Source organism: Oncorhynchus tshawytscha, linkage group LG11, assembly GCF_018296145.1.
Source record: "Oncorhynchus tshawytscha isolate Ot180627B linkage group LG11, Otsh_v2.0, whole genome shotgun sequence".
NCBI classification, from domain to species: domain Eukaryota; kingdom Metazoa; phylum Chordata; class Actinopteri; order Salmoniformes; family Salmonidae; genus Oncorhynchus; species Oncorhynchus tshawytscha.
Genome location: NC_056439.1, coordinates 28,587,297 through 28,606,025, shown reverse-complemented (window position 1 = coordinate 28,606,025; position 18,729 = coordinate 28,587,297). Strand labels below are relative to the sequence as shown.

Genomic DNA, 18,729 nt, shown 5'->3' with positions numbered 1-18,729 from the left:
AAAGCTCTCCCTTGCCCTCCATTTGGCAAATCTGACCATAACGCTATTCTCTTGAATCCTGTTTACAAGCAAAAACTAAAGCAGGAAGTGGTCAGAAGATGTGGATGCTAAGCTACAGGACTGTTTTGCAAGCCCAGACTGGAATATGTTCTATGATTCATCCAATGGCATTGAGGAGTATACCCAGGTGGGGACAGCCTAAGGGTAGGCAGCAGCCTAAGGGTAGGCAACAACACATCTGCCACACTGATTCTCAACACCGGGGCCCCTCAGGGGTGCCTGCTCAAATCCCCGAGCTGACAAGGTCAAAATCTGTCGTTCTGCCCCTGAACAAGGCAGATAACCCACTGTCCCTAGGATGTCATTGAAAATAAGAATTTGTTCTTAACTGACTTGTCTAGGTAAATTAAAACATTGACGGGGCTGTAGTGGAGTTGTTCGAGAATTTAAAGTTCCTTGGTGTACAGATCACCCACAAACGATCATGGTCCCGACACACCAAGACAGTCATGAAGAGGGCACAACAACCCCCCTCAGGAGAGTGAAATTATGAGGCATGGGTCCCCAGATCCTCAAAAAGTACTACAGGTGTACCATTGAGAGCATCCTGACTGCTCTCAACTGCTCAGCATCCGACCATAAGGTGCTACAATGCTACAATGCATCACTGGGGACAAGCTGGCTGCCCTCCAGGACCTATATACTAGGTGGTGTCAGAGGAAGGACGAAAAATTGTCAAAGACTCCAGTCACCCAAGTCATAGACTGTTCTCTCTGCTACCTCATGGCAAGCGGTACAGCAGCGCCAACTCTAGGTCCAAAAGGCTCCTTAACAGCTTCTACCCCCAAGCTATAAGACTGCTGAACAATTCATCAAATGGCCACGCTGACAATTTACATTGACCCCCCCCTTTGTTTTTTACACTGCTGCTACTCGCTGTTTCTTATCTATGCATAGTCACTTTACCCCTGCCTACATGTACAAATTACCTTGACTAACCTGTACCCCCGCACATTGACTCAGTACCGGTACCCCCTGTATATAGCCTCGTTATTGTTATGTCATTTTATTGTGTTACTATTTATTTTATTTTTTACCTTATTTTATTTAGTAAATATTTTATATATTTCTTGAACTGCATTGTTGGTTAAGGGCTTGTAAGTAAGCATTCGGTGCATGTGACATATATTATTTTATTTTACCTTTCGTTTCAACAAATAGGCTGCTTGCCTAGCTGTTACTCTCTAATATACTATGCAAGGTGGTGGCATACACAGGGGATTGAGGATAACATTGTGGTGAATTCGAAGGGCACCATGACAGGGAATGATGCACACAACTCCATGTCTCTTCGCAATCAGTGACAGTACCAAGATAGTTAACTTGTGTTCTGACAACGCACTATGCATGGCCGTTAAGAATACAACCCACCGTCTCTACCTAGGTATGTAACTGCATGGTGTGGTTCCTCCTTCTGAGAATAATCTGTGGCACAACCTCTTCCAGGTCCTAATACTTATAATAGTTATTTTTTTACTAAAGCCGATTGTGTGTTCCTGGTGTAAATCGGGCAGTTGTTGTTGCCATTCTGTACCAGGACCGCAGCTGTGATGTTCGGATGTACCGATCCTGTGCAGGTGTTGTTACACGTGGTCTGCCAATGTGAGGACGATCAGCTGTCCGTCCTGTCTCCCCATAGTGCTGTCTTAGGCGTCTCACAGTACGGACATTGCAATTTATTGCCCTGGCCACATCTGCAGTCCTCATGCCTCCTTGCAGCATGCCTAAGGAACATTCACGCAGATGAGCAGGGACCCTGGGCATCTTTCTTTTGGTGTTTTTCAGAGTCAGTAGAAAGGCCTCTTTAGTGTCCTAAGTTTTCAAAACTATGACCTTAATTGCCTACCGTCTGTAATCTGTTTGTGTCTTAACAACCATTGCACAGGTGCATCTTCATTAATTGTATATGGTTCATTGAACAAGCAAACCCTTTACAATGAAGATCTGTGAAGTTTTGGGGATTTTTCCTAATTATCTTTGAAAGACAGGGTCCTGAAAAGGGGATGTTTTTTTTGTTGCTGAGTTTATGTTACTGTGAAATGAGAAAATTACATTGCATAATGAAAGGAAGCTAAATTCAATCACCTCTAGCAAAACAGTCAATCTTATAGAAGATTGATAGAACTCACGTCAGATACAGTACGACTTTGTAGAGAGGCACATGGCATTGCTGTTTAGGAAAAGCCTAATTTTACTTGTGAACTCAGAATAAATCCAACTAACTAGATGTTTCAGTCTCACAGGCAACCAGTTAAACATCTAGCAAGAAACAAAGTTCTGCCTCTAGCTATATCAGTTCCTTACAAAGTAAAATAGAAGCAAGAATGAGGAGATAAGCTTACAGCTGCCAAACTTCAGTGGACAGGAGTGGGAATCCATAGGGAAGTCTTCGAGGTGCATGGGACATTCCGCCTGGACCGTTAACCTGAGTAAATACAAAAATACAGACGCAAGAGTTCCCATCACCCCAGAACCTCAGGGCTACTCTCTCAGTGCAGTTGTTTTGTTGTGCTACCATGTTTCTTTTGAATGGCCTCATCTCTCCTCACTTTCAGGCTATGCTGAGACCTTGTATGTACACATACTGTATGGTTTTCATATTGTGATGCTGACTGCCTGTACAATAGCAGTAGATCTCAATGCTGGCATTGGCTGCTGCACTGACATCCCCTTGTCCTTTGACCTGAGGACAGCTCTTTTAGCTCTCTAATGAAACCAGGGGTAATAAAAAAACAAGCACTTGTTACCTCATAGTGTACAACAGTGTTCCATCCTCCATGATCCGGAGCAGTTTGTTGGGCATGGTCATGTTGTGAGCGACAGATTTCTTCCCATTGTGGAAGAAGGTATCTGGCGTCCAGATCTTACTGGCCATCAGGTTGTTCAGCCGCAGGATATTCATCGGCCCATTGAACTTCAGTCGCTCGTCAATCCAGCTCTGACGGAAGAACACGTCCACAGTGTATTCCTGACAAAGAGCAGAGTACAAAAGACTTTAGCACAGGTTGAGATATGGGTAATGAAGAGACTGCGATGGCAGAGGGTGTTATAAAAACAACTTAGATCTGGTAAACCTACTGCTGCATCATAACATGTGTTTTGAATAAGTTTAGTGAAACCATAAGGGTATTAAAGCTCCTCAATCAATAAAATAAATCAAAAAGTGTGTTCTAAAGTGGTGCCTCCTGAGTCAGTGTTTGAGGTTGCACCTGGTTTGTTATGTCTGGGGACATGCAGAGTCAGTGGTGGATGCCTGCTCCCTGCCCTCTTGCTAATGTCAGGGTGGATTTACATCAGTACCCCCTATCCCGTCAGCATCTGGCCCTCTGGAGTCTGGTGGGTACAGCCCTCCTTCCCATACGCAAGCCCCCAGGCTTCTGACCCCCAAGGGCTTTACTGAGCAGTTCATGGGGTGACACACAAGGGTAAATGATTCCTGGACTCTGAAACCCTTTGAATTTGAAGCCCTTAAACAAAAACACATGCTCAAAGACTTCAATGACAACTGTGAAGTTGCAATCCGTTTTTCCCAGAGTAAATTACATTCTTTGTTAACACACTCCAAGAGCACAAGTTAGTGCTGTGATGTCTCACAATGGATGTTAATGGGTTGAGTTACCCCAAACAGAGAAAGCCCTGTGAGAAAGCCTAGAGAAAAGCTCTGTACCAGTCCAATCCACTATTATCACCTGGGTCCATTTTTTTTTAAAGTTACCAATACGGATCATTTCAGCTATTGGATAGAATTAAATGCATAGAAATAAAATGAACAGAACTGGTATTCCCATTCAAGTCAATGAGTTGTCCATTCTATTCATTCTATTTCTGTGCATTTAATGTCTGATAGGCAAAATCCAAATAGATAACTTTGGAAAAACTGGGCCCTGGTCAGTCAAATGAAAGTAGTCTAGAAATGTATCGTCCAATATTCGGCCTAATAATGATTTGTTTTATCTAACACTATGACACTGATTCTATGTCACAAGAGCTCTGTGGAGGGATCCCAATAAGGAGAGAGGGAAATATAGAAGCCATATATTTACAGACACAAAGCATAGGGAGCAGCAGGGATGCTGTCAAATATATGAGAGCGAGAGAGCGAGAGAGAGAGAGAGAGAGAGAGAGAGAGAGAGAGAGAGCGAGAGAGATGCCACTATCAGAGAAACACTATCAAAGCAGAGTGATGGCCCAAGAGTGAAATTATCCACTGTGAGCTGGAAGGAGCCTCTAAATGAATTATACATGTGCCATTTCTTCTTCTTTTTTAAGGCGCTAGTTCGGTAGCAACCATTTCCCCCTCTTCTTTATGGTTTAAATATTTGAGAGCAGGCTGAAATGTAGGGCTGAGAGTGTGATGGAGGGAAACTGAGAAAAGCTTTTAAAGCCCAGCAGGTACGAGCCTGGAGCTTGCAGAACAAGGCCAAAGGAAAGAAAAGGGGCGAGAGGGTGAGACAGAGAAAGAAAAAAGAAATGGGACACAGAGAGTGAGGACTCTGTGAACATGATATGCCTGTGTATGTACAGTATGTGTGTGTGTCTAAGAAAAAAAAAGTGCAGCTATAACGGCAACAGAGACAGACACAGTAGTGATGCTACCCCAAAATCACATGAAATGTTGATGGACCAATCACAATTTAAAGGGTCAGTCTCTGTCCTACTCAAAATATATGTGAAATACTTAACATATATCAATTTATATCTATTGTTAAACATAAGCTTATATATAAAAAAAAATCTGAAATAAATAATGAATTAATGTATCTTCATAGATGAAAGAAGCTGAATATATTTCACTAAGAGCTTTATCGTAGTAGTCTAATGCCTAGTATAACACTTACCATGTCTGTGTCTGACACTGGACCAAAACTTGTGACATAAATATCAGTCTTCACCTCTGTCACCCGATCTGTAAAATATATGCACACAAAAAATGTTTTAAATGTATTTAAAATTGTTGTTTTATATAGTCGCAACAACTGATTTTAATGCTTCATTCATGTTTCATATGTATATTTTTAGGTCTATCTGTTCATGTCAACAAGGCATCCATTCGCAAATCCCATGTTAAAACACATGTTTTTGAGAACTGTGAGGTACATCTGGAATGAGATGGGGTTGAGATCAATCCAGCCACTGAAAGCCATGATTTCACATTTAAACTTAGATGTCTGTGCTGTCATGGCAACGCTTTGTCCACGATTCCACATTTACATTTTCTCATCGCTCATCTTCCTGCCTCGGACTCCCTGGTGAACAGTGGGATGGGAACATACACTATTTCATGTTACGTCTGCGCTGTCCTCATGGGGAAAACACACTCACTCTCCTCACTGCCCTTCAGACACTTTAGGGGCATCTCAATTGGCTAAAGCGGCCTCATTTCCTGGTCCAACTCTCCATGCAAAGGAATTAATTCTGACCTAAGTATAGTAAAAGCAGTGTTGATGTCTACCAGGTCGGAGTTACATATTGATCGTGGGTAGGGTGATTTAATGTACTCCCATATAATCTAAAAGCAATATCCTAGTAAGGGGCATATGATACCAACTGAAAAATACAATCCAAATCCAATCTAACACAAACGTATCATCAATGATATGGGGCAGCAGGGTAGCCTAGTGGTTAGAGAGTTGGACTAGCAAGGTTGCAAGTTCAAACCCCCAAGCTGACAAGGTACAAATCTGTCGTTCTGCCCCTGAACAGGCACTGTTCCTAGGCTGTCATTGAAAATAAGAATTTGTTCTTAACTGACTTGCCTAGATCTTTTTTAAAGATCATTCTTATATATAGTAAATGCATGCGTGCAAGCAAATACAGGCCATCACACACATACAGAGGCCATCACACAGATACACTGGCCATCACACACATACACAGGCCATCGGACACATACACAGGCCATCAGACACATACACAAACACAGGTCCTCACACACAAATACAGTCACACTCATAATTCACACTCTCAAAAATATAGTGAAGGAACAGCAAACAACTGCCAAAAGCAAAAGTGTTCAGGAAGCACCCCAGTGACCAATAACACTGGGCCTACAGAAATGTCCATATTTTGTTGTGTTAAAGCCTAAAACTAAAATGGATTAAATTGAGGTATTTTTGGCACTGGCCTACACACCATAGTCGCAACAAAGTGGAATTGAGTTTTTCAATTTTTCACAAATTAATTAAAAATGAAACATTTAAAACTGAGTCAATAAGTACTCCACTCCTTTTTTATGGCAAGCCTAAATAGGTTCAGGAGTAAAAATCTGCATGGACTCACTCTGTGTGCAATAAAAGTGTTTAACATGATTTTTGAATGACTACCTCATCATTGTACTCCACACATACAATTATCTGTAAGGTCCCTCAGTCAAGCAGTGAATTTCAAACACAGATTCAACCACAAAGACCAGGGAGGTTTTCCAATACCTCGTAAAGAAGGGCACCTATTGTTAGATGGGTAAAAAAAAAGCAAACATTGAATATCCCTTTGAGCATGGTGAAGTAATAAATTACAATTTTGGATGATGTATCATTACACCCAGTCACTACAAAGATACAGGCATCCTAGCTAACTCAGTTGCCAGAGAGGAAACCATTCAGGGGTTTCACCATTTTGTTTTATTTTACCTTTATTTAACTAGGTAAGTCAGTTAAGAACAAATTCTTATTTTCGATGACGGCCTAAGAACAGTGGGTTAACTGCCTTGTTCAGGGGCAGAACGACAGATTTTTACCTTGTCAGCTCAGGGATTCAATCTTGCAACCTTTTGGTTACAAATCAAATCTATTTATATAGCCCTTCGTACATCAGCTGATATCTCAAAGTGCTGTACAGAAACCCAGCCTAAAACCCCAAGCAGCAAGCAATGCAGGTTTAGAAGCACGGTGGCTAGGAAAAACTCAGTAGAAAGGCCAAAACCTAGGAAGAAACCTAGAGAGGAACCAGTCTATGAGGGGTGGCCAGTCCTCTTCTGGCTGTGCCGGGTGGAGATTATAACAGAACATGGCCAAGATGTTCAAATGTTCATAAATGACCAGCTTGGTCAAATAATAGTAATCACAGTAGTTGTCGAGGGTGCAGCAAGTCAGCACCTCAGGAGTAAATGTCAGTTGGCTTGTCATAGCCAATCATTAAGAGTATCTCTACCACTCCTGCTGTCTCTACAGGGTCTCTAGAGAGTACTAGTCCAAAGCTCTAACCACTAGGCTACCTGCTGCCCAGGCCAATGGTGATTTTAAAGTTACAGGATGGGTCAGCAACATTGTAGTTACTCCACAATGCGAACCTAATTGACAGAGTGAAAATAAAAATATAGTGGAAATAAAAATATTCCAAAACATGAGTCCTGTTTGCAATAAGGCACTTAAGTAATACAGTAAAAAATGTGGCAAAGCAATTCACTTTTGTCCTGAATACAAAATGGTATGTTTGGGGAAATCCAACACAACACATCACTGAGTACCACTCTTCATATTTTCAAGCATTGTGGTGTCTGCATCATGTTCTGAATATGCTCGTAATTGTTAAGGACTGGGAAGTTTCAGGATAAAAAATAAACGGAATAGACCTAAGGAACAAACAAAAAATCATTGGCAAGGTTAGCAAACTTGGGCAACAACAAATTCTGAACCTACGCAACCATGCATAACTGACCAAATTATAGGATTAACATTTTGAATTCTGTGAAGTGAGGTGGAAGAGGTGAAAAAAAGTATTGTTGCCTATCAACAATGACAAGCCACCTGGGTCTGACAACTTGGAAGGAAGATTACTGAAAATGATAGCGGACGATCTTGCCACTCCTATTTGCCATCTCTTCGATCTAAGCCTACAGGACAGTGTGTGCCCTCAGGCTTGGAGGAAAGCAAAAGTAATTCCATTGCCAAAGAATAGCAAAGCACCCTTTACAGGCTCAATCAGGCAGTTAGTTAACTTTTGGAAAAAGTTGTGTTTGACCAGATTCAATGCTATTTCACAGTAAACAAACAACAGATGTTCAGCAGGCTTATAGGCAAGGGCATTAAACATGTACGGCACTTACACAAATGACTGATGATTGGCTGATAGAAATTGATAATAAAAAGATTGTGAGAGCTGTTTTGGTAAGACTTCAGCGGAGCATTTGAGATTATAGATCATAATCTGCTGCTGAAAAAACATGGCTTTTACATACCCTGCTTTTTATTTTTTATTTTATTTTACCAGGCAAGTCAGTTAAGAACAAATTCTTATTTTCAATGACAGCCTAGGAACAGTGGGTTAACTGCCTGTTCAGGGGCAGAACGACAGATTTGTACTTTGTCAGCTCGGGGGTTTGAATTTGCAACCTTCCGGTTACTAGTCCAACGCTCTAACCACTAGGCTACCCTGCCGCTTTACATCCCTCATCTAAAAAATAAGTTTTACATGTCCCCCACCGATAGTGTTTTATGGTTCAATTATTTGTGTTTTGTGTAACTTATTTTTAAAACTTATTTTGTACATAATGTTGCTGCTACCGTCTCTTATGACCGAAAATAACTTCTGGGCATCAGTACTGCGATTACTGACCACGGACTAGCAGAATCCTTTTTTTCCTTTAACGAGTCTGATAAACCCGACACGAACGACATACTGCTTTCTCGGGAACAGGCCCAGATCCCCGTGATTTGCGTGAAGACGAAGTGGAGAAAAAGGGGCCAAAGGGCGGGCTGCCTTCTGAGAATTCATAGGCAATCGAATAAACCCCCACTCCCTTCCATTCTGCTAGCAAACGTGCAATCTCTGGAGAATAAAATAGATGACCTACGTGGAAGATTAAACTACCAACGGGACATTCATGGCTGAAGGACAACACTGTCAACATACAGCTGGCTGGTTATATGCTGCACCTGCAGGATAGAACAGCAGCGTCTGGTAAAACAAGGGGCGGCGGACTATGTATTTTTATTTTAAAAAACAGCTAGTTCACGATATCTAAGGAAGTCTCGAGCTATTGCTCGCCTGAGGTAGAGTATCTCATGATAAACTGTAGACCATACTACCTACCTAGATAGTTTTCATCTGTATTTTTCGTAGCTGTTTACATACCACCACAGTCAGAGGCTGGCACTAAGACAGCATTGAATGAGCTGTATTCCGCCAGAAGTAAACGCTCACCCAGAGGCGGCGCTCCTAGTAGCCGGGGACTATAATGCAGGGAAACTTAAATCCGTATTACCAAATTTCTATCAGCATGTTAAATGTGCAACCAGAGGAAAACAAACTCTGGACAACCTTTACTCCACACACAGAGACGCATACAAAGCTCTCCCTCGTCCTCCATTTGGCAAATCTAACCATAATTCTATCCTCCTGATTCCTGTTTACAAGCAAAAATTAAAGCAGGAAGCACCCGTCACTAGATCAATAAAAAGTGGTCAGATGAAGCAGATGCTAAGCTACAGGACTGTTTTGCTAGCACAGACTGGAATATGTTCCGGGATTCCTCCGATGGCATTAAGGAGTACACCACATCAGTCATTGGCTTCATCAATAAGTGTATTGTTGACTTCGTCCCCACAGTGACTGTACATACATACCCCAACCAGGCAACGTCCGTTCTGAGCTAAAGGCTAGAGCTGCCACTTTCAAGGAGCCGGACTCTAACCTGGAAGCTTATAAGAAATCCCGCTATGCCCCCGACGAACGCTCAAACAGCCAAACCGTCAATACAGGACTAAGATTGAATCGTACTACACTGGCTCTGATGCTCGTCGGATGTGGCAGGGCATGCAAACCATTACAAACTACAAAAGGAAGCACAGCCGAGAGCTGCCCAGTGACACGAGCCTACCAGACGAGCTAAACTACTTCTATACTCACTTCGAGGCAAATGGCACGGAAACATGCATGAGAGCATCATCTGTTCCGGAAGACTGTGTGATAACGCTCTCCACAGCTGATGTGAGGAAGACCTTTAAACAGGTCAAAATTCACTAGGCCGCAGGGCCAGTCGGATTACCAGGACATGTACTGCGAGCATGCGCTGACCAACTGGCAAGTGTCTTCACTGATATTTTCAACCTCTCCCTGTCTGAGTCTGTAATACCAACATGTTTTAAGCAGACCACCATAGTGCCTGTGCCCAAGAACACTAAGGTAACCTGCCTAAATGACTACCGGTAGCACTCACGTCTGTAGCCATGAAGTGCTTTGAAAGGCTGGTCATGGCTCACATTAACACCATTATCCCCTAAACCCTGGACCCACATCCAATTGGCATACCGCCCCAACAGGTCCATAGATGATGCAATCTCTATTGCATTCCACACTGCCTTTTCCCACCTGGACAAAAGGAACAACAATGTGAGAATGCTATTCATTGACTACAGCTCAGCGTTCAACACCATAGTGCCCTCAAAGCTCATCAATAAGTTAAGGACCCTGGGACCAAACACCTCACTCTGCAACTGGATCCTGGACTTCCTGACGGGCCGCCCCCAGGTGAGAAGGGTAGGTAACAACACATCCGCCACGCTGATCCTCAACACAGGGGCCCCTCAGGTGTGCGTGCTCAGCCCCCTTCCGTACTCCCTGTTCACTCATGACACACAGCCAGGCACGGCTCCAACACCATCATTAAGTTTGCAGATGACACAACAGAGGTAGGCCTAATCACCGACAATGACGAGACAGCCTATAGGGAGGAGGTCAGAGACCTGGCCGTGTAGTGCCAGGACAACAACCTCTCCCTCAACGTGATCAAGACAAGGAGATGATTGTGGACTACAGAAAAAAGAAGACCCGAGCACGCCCTCATTCTCATCGACAGGGCTACAGTGGAGCAGGTTGAGAGGTTCAAGTTCCTTGGTGTCCACATCACCAACAAACTAACATGGTCTAAGCACACCAAGACATGAAAAGGGCACGACAAAATCTATTCTCCCTCAGGAGACCTTGAAATATTTGTCATGGGTACTCAGATCCTCAAAAGGTTCTACAGCTGCACCATCGAGAGCATCCTGACTGGTTGCATCACTGCCTGGTATGGCAACTGCTTGGCCTCCAACCTCAAGGCAATACAGAGGTTAGTGCGAACGGCCTAGTACATCACTGGGGCCAAGCTCCCTGCCATCCAGGACCTCTATACCAGGCGGTGTCAGAGGAAGGCCCTAAAAATTGTCGTAGACTGTTCTCTCTGCTACCGCATGGCAAGCGGTACCAGAGCACCAAGTCTAGGTCCAAGAGGCTTCTAAACAGCTTCTACCCCCAAGCCATAAGACTCCTGAACACCTAATCAAATGGCTACCCAGACTATTTGCATTGCCCCCCACCCCCCTCTCCAATACTGCTGCTACTCTCAGTTGTTATGATCTATGCATAGTCACTTTAATAACTCCACCTACATGTACATATTACCTCAATTAACCGGTGCCCCCACACATTGATCCTGTACCAGTAACCGTTATATACTGTCGTCTGCTATTGTTATTTTACTGCTGCTCTTTAATTACCTGTTACTTTTATTTCTTATCCGTATTTTTTTAAACTGCATTGTTGGTTAGGGGCTCATAAGTAAGCATTTCACTCTAAGGTCTACACCTGTTGTATTCGGTGCATGTGACTAATAAAATGTGATTTGATATTGTGGATCGAGAGTCAGCTGTCTAACAGAACACAGGGGATGTTCTTTAATGGAAGCCTCTCCAGCATAATCCAGGTAGAGTTAGACATTCCCCAGGGCAGCTGTCTAGGCCCCTTAATTTTTTCAATCTTTACTAATGACCTGCCACTGGTTCTGAGTAAAGCCTGTGTGTCTATGAAAGCTGATGGCTCAACACATCAGCTACCACAGCAAGTGAAATCACTGCAAATCTTAAAAAAGAGATGCAGTTAAAAAATTGGTGGGAAGAAATAATTGAGTCCTACATTTTTCAAAAACTAAAAGCATTATATTTGGGACAAATCATTCACTGAACCCTAAACCTCAACTAAATCTTGTAATGAATAATACGGAAATTGAGCAAGTTGAGGAGACAAAACTGCTTGGAGTAACCTTGGATTGTAAACTATCGTGGTCAAAACACAATGATGCAACAGTAGCTAAGATAGGGAGAGGTCTGTCCATAATAAAGCATTGTTCTGCTTTCTTAACACTATCAACAAGGCAGGTCCTCGTTTTGTTGCACCTGGACTACTATCCAGTCATGTGGTCATGTGCCACCAAGAGGGACTTTTGGTGGCACAAAAAATTGCAATAGGCCCAGAACAGGGCAGCACGGTTTGCCCTTAAAATATACACGGAGAGCTAACATTAATAATATGCATGTCAATCTCCATTGGCTCAAAGTAGAGGAGAGATTGACTGAATCACTACTTATATTTGTGAACGGTATTGACATGTTGAATGCACCGAGCTGTCTGTTTAAAAACTACTAGCACACAGCTCAGACATCAATGCATACCCCACAAGACATGCCACCAGAGGTCTCTTCACAGTCCCCAATTCCAGAAAAGACTATGGGAGGCACACAGTACTACATAAAGCCATGACTATATAGAACTCTATTCCACATCAAGTAACTCATGCAAACAGTAAAATTAGATGTAACCTGAACCTGGTTCAGTCTGCTTTCCACCAGACACTGGGAGATGAATTCATCTTTCAGGAGGACAATAACTTAAAACACAAGGCCATATCTACACTGGAGCTGCTTACCAAGAAGACAGTCAATGTTCCTTGTGACAGTTTTGACTTAAATCTGCTTGAAAATCTATGGCATGACTTTAAAGTGGTTGTCTAGCAATGATCAACAACCAATTTGACAGAGCTTGAAGAAATTAGAAAATAATATTGTACAATCCAGGTATGCAAAGCTCTTGGAGACTTACCCAGAAAGACTCACAGCTGTAATCACTGCCAAAGGTGATTCTAACATGTATTGAGTCGGGGTGTGAGTACTTATGTAAATTAGATATTTCTGTATTTCATTTTCAACACATTTGCAAACATTTCAAGAAATTTGTTTTCACTTTTATTAAATACACCATGAACATGGATTATCCTAATACCTGTGTGATAACTGGGTGCAGAAACAATGGAGCCCTGGGTAATCTCAAACAAGGTTTACATTGACTTTCACAAATTGTGCAACAACAGTTTTGGTAATTGTTTTGAAAATCATTATCACTTATTTCAAATTCTTTGTCATCTCAACGCGTCAGAATTCATGTCTGTTATGAGGTTTGCTGAGCTTCTTACATTTTCTTTTGAGGTCAGGAGTGAAAAACAAACAAACAGTCTACTTATTTTGAATTGCACTGAATTGTCTACAACTGTAAGCCTTGATTTAAGCCAAACCTGGGAGCTATTGTGCAATTCTAAAATCTCTCAGTGAAAAAATCCCATTTCCCATAAATAGAACAGCCATTTCCCAGTACACATCTGGTGCATCTGTCTTCTTTGGTCTCATGGGAAACCAAATTAACATTACTGCCTGACTGTAGAGGGCTTCTGTCATGAAATAATATCTACAACTACAGTAGATAAACATCAACATAAATCATAGCACCTTGTGGGCTATTCTAGGATCCATGAAAAGTTAAAACCTCAGTAAGTCCTCAATAAACGAGTCAAGAAAGCATATTCAATCACACAAATGGGATCAGTGACTGTACTGGGATCAGTGTACTGTATAACCATGATCAGTCATCTTTTACGGACCAGGCATTATAAATCACACCACTCACACCTAATATGGGCTGCTCTTGGATCAGTAAGAAGCCAGAAGCAAAGTACATCCTTGCCAGCAATTCACAATTGGAGCTATAGTACCATTGTAAGGGAAATTACCTCGAAACAAGGCCAGTTGTAAACTGCACATGACTAAAGTGCTGTCCCAAATGTGAATTTGTATCCTCCTGGATGTGAATTTTCAGCAAAGCCTTGTGACACAGTTATCAGGATAATCACATTGGCACAGTAGGCATTTGGTTTTTCGTTATCTTACCTTTTCGAACAAAATGCCCTAGTTGTGACTAAAACTAATCTTTGTACACTACATCCAGTGTCTATGCCGCTCATTAGAACTGGGACAATGGGAGCCTCTCTTGGGAGCCATTGAGGTATTGGGAGCTATTTTGCCTTGTGAGTCATAGGGCACTATGAATTAGAGAGTCCACAATCATAATGAAATTGTTGCCATTCCTATTACTAGCCTGTTCAACCTCTCTTTCGTGTCGTCTGAGAATCCCAAAGATTGGAAAGCAGCTGCGGTCATCCCCCTCTTCAAAGAGGGGAACAATCTTGACCCAAACTGCTACAGACATATATCTATTCTACTCTGCCTTTCTAAGGTCTTTGAAAGCCAAGTCAACAAACAGATTACCGACCATTTCGAACCCCACCGCACCTTCTCCGCTATGCAGTCTGGTTTCTGAGCTGGTCAAGGGTGCACCTCAACCACGCTCAAGGTCCTAAACGACATCTTAACCGCCATCGATAAGAAACAATACTGTGCAGCCGTATTCATAGACCTGGCCAAGGCTTTCGACTCTGTCAATCACCACATTTTCATCGGTAGACTCGATAGCCTTGGTTTCTCAAATGATTGCCTTGCCTGGTTCACCAACTACTTCTCTGATAGAGTTCAGTGTGTCAAATTGGAGGGCCTGTTGTCCGGGCCTCCGGCAGTCTCTATGGGGGTGCCACAGGGTGCCACAGGATACATCAATGATGTCGCTCTTGCTGTTGGTGAGTCTCTGATCCACCTCTACGCAGACGACACCATTCTGTATACTTCTGGCCCTTCTTTGGACACTGTGTTAACAACCCTCCAGACGAGCTTCAATGCCATACAACTCTCCATCTGTGGCCTCCAACTGCTCTTAAATACAAGTAAAACCAAATGCATGCTCTTCAACAGATCGCTGCCTGCACATGCCCGCCCAGCATCACTACTCTGGACGGTTCTGACTTAGAATATGCGGACAACTACAAATACCTAGGTGTCTGGTTAGACTGTAAACTCTCCTTCCAGACTCACATCAAACATCTCCAATCCAAAGTTAAATCTAGAATTGGCTTCCTATTCCTATTTCGAAACAAAGCATCGTTCCCTCATGCTGCCAAACATACTCTCGTAAAACTGACTGTCGTACCGATCCTCGACTTTATGGATGTCATTTACAAAATAGCCTCCAATACCCTACTCAATAAATTGGATGCAGTCTATCACAGTGCCATCTGTTTTGTCACCAAAGCCCCATATACTACCCACCACTGCGACCTGTACTCTCTCGTTGGCTGGCCCTTGCTTCATACTCGTCGCCAAACCCACTGGCTCCAGGTCATCTACAAGACCCTGCTAGGTAAAGTCCCCCCTTATCTCAGCTCGCTGGTCACCATAGCAGCACCCACCTGTAGCACGCGCTCCAGCAGGTATATTTCTCTGGTCACCCCCAAAACCAATTCTCCCTTTGGCCGCCTCTCCTTCCAGTTCTCTGCTGCCAATGACTGGAACGAACTACAAAAATCTCTGAAACTGGAAACACATCTCCCTCACTAGCTTTAAGCACCAGCTGTCAGAGCAGCTCACAGATTACTGCACCTGTAGATAGCCCATCTATAATTTAGCCCAAACAACTACCTCTTCCCCTACTGTATTTATTTATTTTGCCCCTTTGCACCCCATTACTTCTATTTCTACTTCGCACATTCTTCCACTGCAAATCTACCATTCCAGTGTTTTACTTGCTATATTGTGTTTACTTCGCCACAATGGCCTTTTTTTTGCCTTTACCTCCCTTATCTCACCTCATTTGCTCACATCGTATATAGAATTATTTTTCTACTGTATTATTGGCTGTATGTTTGTTTTACTCCATGTGTAACTCTGTGTTGTTGTATGTGTCGAACTGCTTTGCTTTATCTTGGCCAGGTCGCAATTGTAAATGAGAACTTGTTCTCAACTTGCCTACCTGGTTAAATAATGGTGAAATAAAATAAAATAAATAATAAAATACACAGCTCAATCATCATGGTGAGCCAGACACAGCAAAACACACAGCGACATTTGAGTGTCAACGGTTTAAATGGATGCACGCAAACAAAACTTCAAATTGACTGGGTCAGCCCTAAATAAAACAGCCTAGAATAGCTCTTACAGTATCTCTTCTGTTACAGCAGATAATACTTTCTGTGTTGTTGTCTTGGTGATAAGGGGGATGCAAATGCAAGCTCAGTAACTCATTCTGACACCAGACAAGTTATTTGGGAATTTAAACAAGCTTCTATCTGGGGAAATGCAAGAGATTGACACAAGAACATGTTAAATCTCAAAGATATTTAAAACTTTGAATAAAATATATGTCCTGGAGTCCTACTGGGTGTACAGGCTTTTTCTCCAGTTCTACTCTAACACACCTGATTATATTAATCAAGGTCCTGCTGAGCAGCTGATCAACATTTAAAACCAATTTAACTTTCATTTTATTTAATTTTATATGAAAAGTATGCAATGTTAACTGCTCACCGCCAAGTCCAGGTCGTAATCGGTTGTCATAGCCATCCAGAAGGCTGTCCAAGATCCGGGTGAACAGAGTGATGTTGTTTTTGAAGGCTTCTGAAGCATATGCCGATGATTCCACTCTTGATCTATGTAGGTAACATTAAGTAGCAGAAACATCAATGATTAGGAGAGATGTGAGGGGAAAATTGACATGTGGGAAAAACATTGTTTTTGTGTGTTTTCCTAAGGAACATAAAAACCTAATTCAACCTCTCTCTGCCAACTTCCTCTCTTGAAATTGGACAGAGCACTACGGGAAAAACAATTGTTCTGTAGCCAACTATTAAGGACCACAAAAGTGAATTAATGTGGCTCAGTTGGCTTCTTGCAAAGACAACCAGCCTCTCTCTCTCATTTGTTCATTATAGAACAGACAGTTCCACCTCACCAAAGAAATTCCTAAACATTTCCGAAGATAAATGAAGGAAGGCACCAAGAAATCGAGCATCAATCGATTATCACATTACTAAGTTTTCTTTCTTCAGATTCATACAAATGTTCTAACTTCCTGGAGCTGTGCGCAATCTCCACCTATAGTCTCCTTTTCAGGTCACCGCGCAATTGGTGTCTCCGCTCTCCACACAAATTGTGCCAGCCACCATGTTATCACAATAATAAAAAATTAAAAAGTCATTTCGCGTGACTGCTTTATTCCAATCTGAGAACCATTTAGAGTGGCCAAAATTGAGAAGATTTTGAACGTGCAGATGCAGTGCACGCAAACACCGCTTACTGTTTTTTCTATTGATTGTTTATTTTTTTATAAAGAAAATACAACGAAACTTACCTTGACTGCCACAGTACCATCATCGAGAAGAACACCGCTAGATAATGTGATAAATCCAACCGCTTGCTCATTGCTGAAATCCAAACCTACAGAATGGGAGGATGCCTAATTATAGGCAATATTCAGAGCCCGAAATTCCATTCGTGAAGACATTCGATTAAAATGCTAAGCAATACCATTCATTCTGAATTATTGTCTTATGTTAACAAATGAATGCAAACTAATTCTATAAATATTTTTCTCTATCCAAAATCAAATAGTCATGCGCTGTATAGTCTATAAAGTCCATGCAAAGACATCAAATGTGATGGCAACATGCAAACACAAATAAATTCGACCACTCCATAAAAAACATGATACATAATTTTTTTTAACGTATTGAAGTTATTGAAAACTCCATTATTATTTGCTGGAATGGAGAGCAAGAAGATGTTTTGAAAACGTTTTGGAAATCATCAAACCTTCAAGGCAACTGTCACTTAGACGCAGAAAAACAATGAGGCGATTGACAGCTAGGCTACCTGACTAGCGCAAGGTATCTCCCCTTTGATTTTCTTTCTGAGAACTCAGCTGTAAAGTTGCGCCCAAGAGCACTGTGCATTATCTAAATTACACCACGGAGATTTGGCAATGTACTCGGAGTGCGCGTAAAAATGTTGATTGTATTCCAAACCCTGAAAAATCCAAAAGACCGAATGTAGCTCTGTCCATCTGTATCCAAGTGCCGTGGTTCACAATTATATTCGATATTGGCTCCCGCCTTTCACCTGTAACGGAAGCACCCGCGCGCCCAATTCCGCGTGGCTCGAGCCACGGAGAAAAGTGAGGAAGACGAGCGAGGCAGAAATACTAGGTCCTAGAGAAAGCTTCCACCATTTGTCCACCAGAATAAATCCCAGATGTGATTTCCAGGGACAAATTTATGTTTGAGGGTTCTGGAAAAGCTATTTCTCTGCAACACAAAGCACACCACAATGTAAAAACTAGAACTGGTCTCAAGTAAAGGAGTTGGATAGATGCTAAGATGTTATTTGAGGCACTTTGGATGCGCTCAAGAGGCTGCGTGACTTCGCCTATCCTAATTAATTCAGAAATGAACATGGTCTCAGGGCAATTGGTATTATTCTGTGACAATCCATTTGGTATGATACTGTATATTAGGTTACATTATGAATGGAATAGCAGTTGTACAATATCATATGCATTCTAGGACATATACTAGGAGACTGTATCTTACCCGGTTACAAAACAGCATACAAATTGGATGACATAACCGTATTACATTTTAGTCATTTAGCAGACTAAAGTAGTGAGAGCATACATTTTCATGTTTGTCCGTACTAGTCCCCC

General features: G+C 42.1%; 1 protein-coding gene across 2 annotated transcripts in view; it reads right to left on the bottom strand.

The window, feature by feature from the left end:
- The window catches only part of LOC112261656 (gamma-aminobutyric acid receptor subunit alpha-2-like), a 40,219-nt gene extending 21,814 nt beyond the window's left edge, over positions 1 to 18,405 (bottom strand). Inside the window, exons 1-6 of one of the 2 annotated variants that reach the window (XM_024437149.2) lie at positions 17,841 to 18,405; positions 17,380 to 17,465; positions 16,557 to 16,678; positions 4,899 to 4,966; positions 2,808 to 3,028; positions 2,403 to 2,485 (exon numbers count right to left, since the gene is read on the bottom strand). In XM_024437149.2, coding sequence (XP_024292917.1) covers positions 2,403 to 2,485; positions 2,808 to 3,028; positions 4,899 to 4,966; positions 16,557 to 16,678; positions 17,380 to 17,450 — 565 coding nt within the window. In that variant the 5' untranslated portion in view covers positions 17,451 to 17,465; positions 17,841 to 18,405. The remainder of the gene's footprint in view (positions 1 to 2,402; positions 2,486 to 2,807; positions 3,029 to 4,898; positions 4,967 to 16,556; positions 16,679 to 17,379; positions 17,466 to 17,840) is intronic. The other variant, XM_024437150.2, reaches the window with a different exon arrangement.
- Positions 18,406 to 18,729: the final 324 nt, after the last annotated feature.